General features: G+C 40.3%; 1 protein-coding gene across 1 annotated transcript in view; it reads left to right on the top strand.

Moving 5' to 3' along the window:
• ANKFN1 (ankyrin repeat and fibronectin type III domain containing 1) overlaps positions 1 to 9,835 on the top strand; it is a 126,787-nt gene extending 116,952 nt beyond the window's left edge. The window contains exons 17-19 of the mRNA XM_054221745.1: positions 3,172 to 3,338; positions 6,671 to 6,890; positions 9,039 to 9,835. Coding sequence (XP_054077720.1) covers positions 3,172 to 3,338; positions 6,671 to 6,890; positions 9,039 to 9,835 — 1,184 coding nt within the window. The remainder of the gene's footprint in view (positions 1 to 3,171; positions 3,339 to 6,670; positions 6,891 to 9,038) is intronic.
• The last annotated feature ends 604 nt before the right edge of the window (positions 9,836 to 10,439 follow it).

Genomic DNA, 10,439 nt, shown 5'->3' on the forward strand with positions numbered 1-10,439 from the left:
TTTAAAAAAACAGAACGAAAAAAGTTACACGCAACGTAGCAAGGTTGGAGCGTGAAAGGAGACGCAAAAAACATCCCTCTAAATTGTTACAAGAATAATCACCTGTTTTGTAGAGGAGAATTTTTGCAGTCCCTGATCGCAGATAGTCCTACTCAAGGTCTGACCCCCTCACAACCTTACGGACAGTCTGAGTGGAGTTTCTCGCGAGGGTCATCTTTTTCCTTCTGATTCCTCGACAAATGCAGGAGACTCGGCCCTATTGCTGTGGTGCAGGAAAAGCCTGTTATTGTGAAAAATGCTGAAGCACTGGACTTGAATCTATTTCTTTAGGGAGCACATCCTGTGCTGTAGCAGATTCTGCCCTCTTGTTCCACTGCACTGGACTGGGTAAGAATTCCCCAAAACAGAGTTTTCCAGCTGTCTCACAGAAGGCATAAGATGTTTTAGCTTCAAGGTCCTCTATTTCTCATTTCTTCTTTGGTTCCACATAAAAGCAGCTCATAAAGACTTAATAGTTCTTTTTAGAAATAATATTATAAGTATGGGGACTGCTGAGCCTTACACATTAGTCTCCTCTGTTTCCTTCTGGCCTGTGAAACTGGATATCTTTCTTTCCTCTGCCTTGGAGAAGAAAGATATGAGCCAAAACTGACGGAGTCAGTACACAAGGAGCCACTACAGAATAGGTCTCCAGTAGCAACTGTGTCCTCAGTGACATCTCTCTCAGGTGTTTATGTGACACCATTGCCAACACTATCCTGTTTCCTATATTGCCTTGCTAGGTGCTGTTAGAGTCACTAATGGAGAACAAGAGAGCATCTGTCGTTCCTTTAGTGGCCAGCCCAGCCTAAACTGCAACAAGATGTTAATGGAGGCTCTTAGCAAGACTATGATTCTGCAGTGACGGTAGATCCATGACCTACCATCATCCAGCAACACAAGCTTCATTTGGGTCAGGCAGGAATATACAATTGCATTTATGCCACATCAGCCAGAGCAAAGTGGTGCCTGTGACAGCTTTGGGTTTTATGCTTGTTGTGGGAGGACAGATGACAGCTGAGCTGCCATAAAATTATGAGTGGTACAGACAGACAATACATGAGCTGCTGTAGCCTGCCAAGTTACCCCTTTAAAAGAAAACTAACTTAATTGAGCTAGAAGAGTTAGGTCAGTGCTTTGGTGTAGTGCCCTAAAGCCAGACTTAACTATCTTCTTGACAAACAACCCTGCAGTCTACAGCTAGACTCTGTATGTTGAGCGTTTCACTTCTCTATATGAGAGGTGGCTGCTGCATTCACTGTGCAAATTAATGCATGAAGTGTATTCATCTCTGATGAAATTAATCTCCGCACTAGCGGTTTTGCAGACTATTTAACTCTCATTATGCGGTGCAACAGGCAGAAGACATTCTTATTCCTGCGATATAGTTTGCATCAGGCTGACAAAGCAATAGGCGCTGAATGGGATGACATGGTGCAGATAAACATGCAACAGAGCTCTCTCTCAAATGGCATTCTGGGTGCAGACCTCTCTGTTTAGCAGTGTTGCTGCAGTGGGAAAACAGTTCGTGGAAAGCACAGTATGGAAAGCTGAATGTTACTTTTGAGTATTTTTTTAAGTAAGCAATCATCTGACCAAAGGCAGATGACATTTCTATATGACTTATTATATATGTATCCCTGATGTTCTATAAAGTGACCGTGATTCACATCTCAAATATTAGAAGCTTCCATTCCCCATTAGCTGGTGGCTACCAACTATATAATTGCATAACCACAAAAGACTACGTTGAAGTAACATTTGTTAAAGTAACATTAAAGGGTCTGACTTAAAACCACAAAGGCTAGAAACTTCAGCACTGAAGCTGAAACCGCGGCTGTAATTCACTCAAGAGTCCACCACATATGGCATATATACTGTAAGACCACACACTATTCAGACTAGATCCCTGCAATATCTAGGCATCATTGGGAAACCAGAAGGTAAAATTCTTTCTTTCACTCTTTTTTTGTGGGATTTTTATGTTCAGATTAGGCCTTTATTGTTATGCTAATGATGTTTGTGTTACTGGATTTCTTAGTTTGATAAATTCTTCTCAATTATTCTTATCATGTCGTTTGCAAGGGATAAATTGACATGCAACACTGTTTTTATTTCTTTTTTCATATTTATGATAAGAAGAACAGATGCAATTTACACTTGAAATACCCTGAAAAATATCATGCCACAATCCAGAAAAGTAGCAGTAGTAAGCCAACTGGCATTCACTGCTCTAACAAGATCAGGCTGTATGCTTGCATTTACTGAAGCACCAATGAATGGGGAAGTATTTCTGAAAACTTGTTCTCCTCGGCAAGTACTCAGTCTGCACTGCCGCTCGCAGAGATGACTGGCAAGTTTTGCCGCGGCGTTTGCAGGTTCTGGAAGAATGTAGCTTTAAGAGGCCAGGTAAATTGACAGTGGTGAAGCTCCACGGTGCTGTAGCTGCACTCTCTCTTATCTAGTTACCTCTTTTAGACGTAGCTCAGAGAGCTCTGTGCTACGCCAAAGTCAAATTACACAAAGCAAGAGGTCATTCCTGAACTTTCTGGCTTACTCTTCCGCATGAGAGTTCAGAGGATAATGTATAACACCTAAAAGAGTTTTAATTGTTTCACTCAAACTGTGATATCACTTAAATGCTTTTACTGATGAGTCATTTACATTTAAGTTACTGATTTAAGCTAGCCTAGCCCATGAGGAAGTTATCATCCTCCAAAATGATACTTTCTTTCCGAAACAGTTAAAAAAAATAAAAGAGGAGTTCCATCTTCCAGTCATGTACTACTTCCTTGATAAAAGGAATGATGAGCTATAAAAGCCACAGAAACAGCCTTTCTGATTAAAGCTATCAAGGGCAAAATAGCCTCTGGAGTTGCATACTGAGGACCTGATTATCTCTTCACTTAGATGTAAATTAGAGATGACTCTTTTGAAATGGGTGAAGTTGCAGAGTAAATCCAGTGTAAATGAAAGGAGAATCAGAGCCTGTATTATTTATTTCTAGCTTAAAGTAACCCATCCAGAGAGTTAATAATTATATTTAATAAAATTTGTGTTCTGAAATCGAAGGATTTCATATTTCATAACCAGAATATAACAGTATTTCCTTTGCACTTGGTCTTTTCACAGTTCATTTTTGCTGTTACAAGGAAAAATTTATAAGCCTGTATTGCCGCCTTTCTGCTGTCATAGAGCTGGACTCTCTGAAAACCCAGCAATCCCTAAGGGAAGCAATTTCAGACAGTGAAGTCGCTGCAGCCAAACAAAGACACCAGCAAGTTATAGACTACATACAGGTAATAGTCTGTTTCTGACTATTCCAAGGAGATTTTAAGGTGGCTTTCTTAAAAATTGCATAGGGCTGTAATTTGAAATCTAAATGGAGAATTATTCACAGACATCATAAAAAGAGCAGTTGTATCAAAAGTGCAATTCTGTTTTTATGAAATTCAAACCCAGAACATGATTTCCTTAGTTGTTGCTTTTATACAAGCATTTTTATGGGTAAAATCAAATGACAGTTATACTAGACTGTTATAAAGAAATGTGTCAGTCTGCTTGTAAAACTCACTCCCATCTAATGTGAGGTAAGCTAGTACCATGCTTGGGCGTTCATTTGTGTAAGAGTTTTTCTCTGTCTTTGTGAATTGAAGACATTTTTCACCATGATAAATTGCCGATTGAAAAAAATTAAAATGACAATTCAGACTAGGTCATGGAGACAACCTTCATCAACAATAGCACCGTGAAGAAGGCAGCTCTCCGTTTAAGATGGCAAGCCCACCCCAAAAGCATCAGTAAGTCTGTCCAGCACCGCGCAGTGATACCGCCTCAGTCCCCCAATGCAGAAGGATCACAAATGTTATCACACTTGTCTAATTTGCATATTCTCTGTCTCTCACACTGATTTTCCTGTACTGTTCCCAGATCAGGACTTACCTACTCAACCCAGGGATCTTCAAACTGCACCCCGTTGTGCAGCGTAGCACGGCCTGTCCTTTTGCAAACCATTTTGGCAATTGGTTATTTATAGATAAAACTCATGACCTTTGCAGAGTGCATCTATGGGTATGGCTGATCTGTCTTTCTACAAGTGAGGTGCAGATAAGTTTATAGCTCTGTATTCTTAATATTCAAGTGATCTTCTGTTGGAATAGGGGCCAAGACAACCACTCACCCATTGATAGTATATTTGCACCTCAAACCAGGACACCCTCCGTAATTATGAACAAGATGATAATATTTCTGTTCCCCTCTGCTCTGAATTCAGATCCCCTTTGCCTTGTCCACTTTGGAGCTTTTGGCAACCTGCAGGGGGGCGGAGAGGAATGTTCCATTGTACTTTCACCGCTCAATCATCTCCTTCCTTCTCATCTTCCCATTCTCACGCTCACAAAATCTAACTTTTTCCCAGCATGCAGGAGAATTTGGAAAATTTTTATCCTTTGCATCAAAAATAAGTATATATATATTAATATACATGCACTGTATAGACAGTTCTGTGTTCCTCTTCTCCAAAGTGTTTGAGTCACATATATATGCTGGGAAAACAGGGGAGAACATTTTAAACTTCAGTGTTTTGTGCTGAATTATTGTGACAGTGTATTAGCCTTGTCAGGTTTCCTCTCAAATGAAAACCAGCTGTATTCCACCTATTTGCAAAAATATCTCAGCCCACCACATACCGCAATCTTCAGTGGTGACCACAAAACCGCAAGAGCATTTGTGTGATCCGAGATCTAAGACAGTGTTGAAGTCACTACACAAACCAAACATTGTAAAGAGCAAGGGAGTCTATATAAATGCAGTTCTGAAAAGAAGTCAGAGGGCAACTGAAAAGTAAAAATAAATAAAAAATAATAAAAATCCAGCAGATAAGGTACTTGGAGTCTTTACCAGAATGTTACACAGCCAGAAAAAAAATCTACAGACACTGAAACTAAAACCGAAGTTAAGCTGTAATTTATATAGCGTAATGCTTCAAACTGTAAAAGAACCACAGTTCATTAAAATGACTGGTCCATTATCCCAGGAGACACTGCAGAACGGCATCAGGGAGAAAAACTGACAGGATTTGCATTTTATTAAACAGCACGCAGTATGATTTTTGTTTAGGGTTGAAAGAGGATCACAGAAAGGAAATATAAAATCTCCGATATCAAATAGGTAAGACGTTTGCTAACTGGCATTCTCTTCATGGAGCTACATTGAAGTCTTGAAATGATGTAGGATTATGAATTAATCTCTGAACCATTTGCTATTCGTATCAGTGTATATTCTTAGCTCAAATTAACTCAGTGGCAAGGCTTGCACTGACATCATTGGAGTTGGGATTTCACCTTTACATAAAAATGGGCATACTAGGTCAAAACAAAGATCCATCTATCCAGCTATCCTGTCTCCAGCACAGCTCATCAAGAACCACCCTAGCTAATCTGGCATCTACAGTATCCTTTGGCAATAAATTTCACACTTTGAATGCGCGTTTTGTGAAGAAGCATCTCCAGCTAAGCGTATGTGCTGGAGAACTCGTCTTACAATATATCAGCCTGCAGTCTCCTCTTCACTGATCCCTCTGTTACTTCCCTATTTGATGATACTGCACAAAGTTCCCCTCCCTTTTGCCTGTCCAGTTCCTGACCCAGGGCTCTCATTCTGCACCTTGCAGAATGTAGCTCGTGTAACTGCAAAGCAGTTTCCCTTAAACGCTGCAATATTAATATGAAGGCTCACTTCTTTAAATGCAGGATCTTCTGTAGGAAGTGTAGTACAAGGGAAGTTCTAGAAAGGATACTGCAGCAGCAGGATATTATACGCACGGCTACTGTCATTTGCTGGTTGCAGCAATATTTGCTCAGTCATCAAAGATCTTGAATTGCTTGAAGATGTTAAAAGTGATCCATTATCAAAAGATTCTCAAGACCCACATTAAGCAGCATCTTTCCTCTCCGCACAGATACTTAAAGCTATATCCTGCGGTTGATTTAGGCACTTGTCTCTTATTGCCATCAACAGGCATGTATTAGAACTGTCTTAGTGTAGATTTATACTATTAAAATGCATGCAGACCAAAATTATGATAAGGAAGAAATCCTGCGGTTTGGCTCATAGCTGTGCGTCAGCCCTCGATGTATATATATTCTTCCACATGTATATAGATTCTTCTATTCTTAAAAACTAGGTATGATCTGAGCACTCTGCTTTTGAACATAATCCTGGGATTGCAAGGATGCTCAAGAAGACTTGCATTCATGCCAGTACAGAATGAAACCAGCTTTCAAGTGTGCTACAAATTGATCAAATTTTTTACTCCACCAAAAGACAATTTTCATTTTCTTTCTATGTCAGAGTTTAGGCCTAGATTCGCCCCTTCTAACTACACGTTCTTAATCGAGGTACCTAATTTGAGAGTCTTGTGGTTCTAAGCAGCCTCTGCAGTGGTGGAGGAGAACAAGCACCAAACCAAAGGCAGTTCAGACCACGTAAATCTGAAGTGCCCTGTCGGGGGATCCTGCTTCTCTCTGTCGGCAGTGACTACACACCAGCTGGGGCACCTGAAGAAAGTAGACACTTAAGTAAAATTAATAGACAGCCTTAACTGTAGCTTTTCACTGTTTTTTCTCTAAAGCAAATTGATGAGATCTGGAGGGAAATGAGATGGATCACAGAAGCACTGCAGTACGCAAGATACAAGCAGCCAGCAGCTGGCCTACCCATAATGAAGCTTGTGGATCTTTCAGAAGAACACTCCCAAAAGAAAATCAGTTCAACCTCTTCACATCTAGATTGTCTTCCTTCACCTCCCCCTTCACCTGAGGGTAGAATCCAGAGGAGAAAAGCTGTGAGCGGTAAGAGAATTTTTCTTTGTTCATCAAGTGAAATCTTTGAATTCACTTTTAATTCTAACAGTTCTTGTGTTTCATTTTATAAAAGGAGTAAATTTTTTCCCATACCTGCCGAGGTATTTTAACAAGCATTTTACCAATCATTTGCCACTCAATATCCTGAGATCCTTCTACAGTATTTACAATCATTTTTTGTTTTCAACTACTCAGAATAAGTGTTCATCATCAGCCGACTTTGTCACCTCACTATTCCAGATCATTTAATGAACATGTCAGAAGGGACAAGTGCTATCACTCTCTTATCCACAACGTCCAGAATTAGTAAAATCCATCCATAGTGAAAGCCGACTACTTCATTTGTTGTCTGCACCAACAATCTGCAACTAATAGATGGAGGGAGCTTTCTCTTTATCTCAATTACAGCTTCATTTCTTCAGAATCTGTGGTAAAGAAGCTTGTCAAAAGCTCTTCAGAAATCTAAGGATGCCTGCGTACGAATTGTGCGCATGTTCAGGGGTTTATTAGATTGGTGGGACATGAGTTATTAAGCAAAAGTTATTGGCCCTTTCTCATCACTCATGTATCTATCTGTCCCTCACCATAGTTTCTAATAATTTGTGCGGAATCTAAGTCAAACTTTTCCATAATCTCCACTTGTCACCTTCTGTTTCTCTGATATTACAGCCATTTTCTTTCCATGCTTTGACTGTTTCCTCTGCTTTGGAGCAATTCTTTCTTATGCTCCTCTTGCTTTGTTTTGTTAGAGCACATTTTAGTGCCAATACTCCAGTTTGATTTACTAGTCATTTTCATATACCTCAGTGTTCTCAGTGTTTTAGACAAGCACTTCAAAACACCAAATTACACAAATAAGTACCCACCTCATAGACCACTATTGCTTCTCTGAACATCTGGAAAATTAAACTGATGAAAGAAATGGATCACAGCAAATAAAGATGAAGCAAATGAAACAGTAACACCTCATTTGCTAGCAGAATAAGAACTTTGGAGAAAAATCTAAACCATCATTCTGCTGAGCTATCTTTTAAGCAACATGTAAATGAAACTGTAGAAACAAAAGCAACAGATGCTGCGGTAAACAACTGCCATGACCATTTTGGTAATAATAATTTGATTTTTCAAATTGGCAGTTTTATACAGTTAAGAAAAAGGAATAAATCTACTCTGATTAGATTAGGTTAAAAGAAAAGAAACCCAAAGACAATGGTACTTCGATTCGCTCCATTACACAGTGCTGTTGTTTCTCAGCATCTCTCCCTGAGCTAATTTTTTCCCTGTATTACAGGCCATGAACGCAAAATAATCCTTAGGCTCTGGCACCACGCAACCTAGAGCATTATCGAGTCTCGCATGGGCTTGATTCATTGTTGCTGTGCTATATGGTAACTTATGCTAGGTCAAAGTGAATAGTCAGCACTGTATAAAATCTACAGTTTCTCCTCGGATTTAATATAAACTATCCAGGGCAGGGGAGCATCAATCCATTCTGCCACATATGCCACGAATGTATTATGTTATTGATCCTTCTGTAGCCAAAAGACAGCAGTGATTTCAGTGCCAGTGTGAGTTTTGGTCAACAAATTCACTTTTCAATTAGGTGCGTCCACTTTGGATTTGAACATACATAATCCACCTGATGGGCAAAAGGGTAGTTTTTGCCATGTCTTGCCGCAAGCCTCTTACGCACACATACAGTTGCACCCTGCTCACAGTTACAGTGGTACAATTCTGGAGTAACTCAACCGCCTCCTTTAATAAAAGCAGAACCTGGATTAGAGTTCCTCTCTCTCCAAAATCTCCATCTCTATGAAATTTGGTGAAAACAAGAGGAAAGAAAATAGATCCTTTCAGAACTTAATCCCAATTCAAATTAAAATTCTTCCCTGAACTTAATTTAATACATGAATCCTTTTTCGTTTTCCTCATTCTACTACCACCTCTCTAACACAGCTGTAAATCCTCCCTGACTGCTGTCTTTGCTGTCATCTAGGCCCATGGACAGTTCCACAGCGGAAACATACACTTTCCGAATTGTAGATTTGACTCTAAATTAAGAAAAAAAATACATAAATGAGAGTTAAACAATTTCTCTCCTGTACTTATCTTAACATTAACCAGTTCTCTTTGCAGATTCCCAGCCCTGCTCAGATGAAGAAGGCTGCTCTGAAGTATTCCTTCCAACTGACAGTGACTACGACTCCAGCGATGCATTAAGCCCCAGAGAATTAGACCTGATTTACTCCTCCTCACATGACATATCCCAGCAGGCAGGCAGTGGCCTGGGTGGCAGTGCACCTGATGTTCTCCAAGTCCACGAGATGAAGCCTTGCCTAACATTGAAAGAAGGCCTGACAGAGTGTGGTGCCTTTGATACTAATGCTGAATATTGCACAGAGTATATGAACAATCTAGCAATGTCAGAGCTTACACCGAAAAGCATAGACAAGTCCTCTAGCTCCAAGCAGCCATTGAGCTTTTTAGGGAAGAAAAAGCTAGGGAAACATCAACATTACAACTACTTCAGCCGGCATCATCGTTGGCTGCGTGTGCACAGTGAGACACAGTCTGGCTCTCTGTCTGAAGGCATCTATACTCAGCATCTCATGAGATCTTCAGATGTGTCTCAAGAACCTACCTCCAGTGAGCAGTTAAAGATTCCCATCGATGGGTCTCGGAGCACTCTCTTACCTCATGCATCCAGCCTTCCAGAAGATGGGAAAGGCACATATGAGGAATCAAGGCAGAATGTCCATAGGATACATGTGGAGTCTTATAAAACAACATTTCTGGGTGAAGAGGGCAAGTCTTGGGCAATGAGCACACCGTCTGTAGAACACAAGGATGTGCACAATGCTATGCAACAGATAATGGGTCCAGATGACCAGTCGGGTTCTGCTGTCTCAGAAGTCTTAAGCAGCACACTTTAACCCCAGACTTCTGCATTGCTTCCCACCGCTCCACGATGCAGTAGGAACCGTTCTGCATTACAGGGCCATACGTTCAAAACCACTTGCAAAAATACAGCTCCTGAAATGGCAACTCATGCCACTCAAAAGAATCCTAATCTTTTGACTTCATCAGCAGATTTCTCATTTTACAGGGATATCTGTCATGATGCAAGTGTTATTATTGGCATCTGCAGTTTTGCAGGTAGTCATAACAGTCACCATAGAACAATCTGTGGCTGCAAATCTAGTAATCAGGTTTTGCAGTTCTCTTGATTTCCATGTATCTCGGAGCATGCAAAATTTTAAGCATGAGTGGTTCTGCCTGCAAGTTAGCAGAAACTGTAACATCCTTGGTGTCGTCTCGTTAGGACTGTGTCCTAAACTTCTATTAACCTGGTTTCCACCACTTCCTATAAATTTTTCTACTTCTCAGCCTCCTTCAATGGATTTAGGTTGCATAGAACTAAAGTGCTAACTGGTTTAGTAACACAGTTAACCCAGAGTTTCTAGCCACTTACAGAGAAATGAAAATTCTTTATCTAGAAAACGCAGTCAACACCATCTCTGAATGCTGTCAGAGCCT

This window comes from Rissa tridactyla, chromosome 15 (genome assembly GCF_028500815.1).
Source record: "Rissa tridactyla isolate bRisTri1 chromosome 15, bRisTri1.patW.cur.20221130, whole genome shotgun sequence".
Lineage (NCBI taxonomy): Eukaryota > Metazoa > Chordata > Aves > Charadriiformes > Laridae > Rissa > Rissa tridactyla.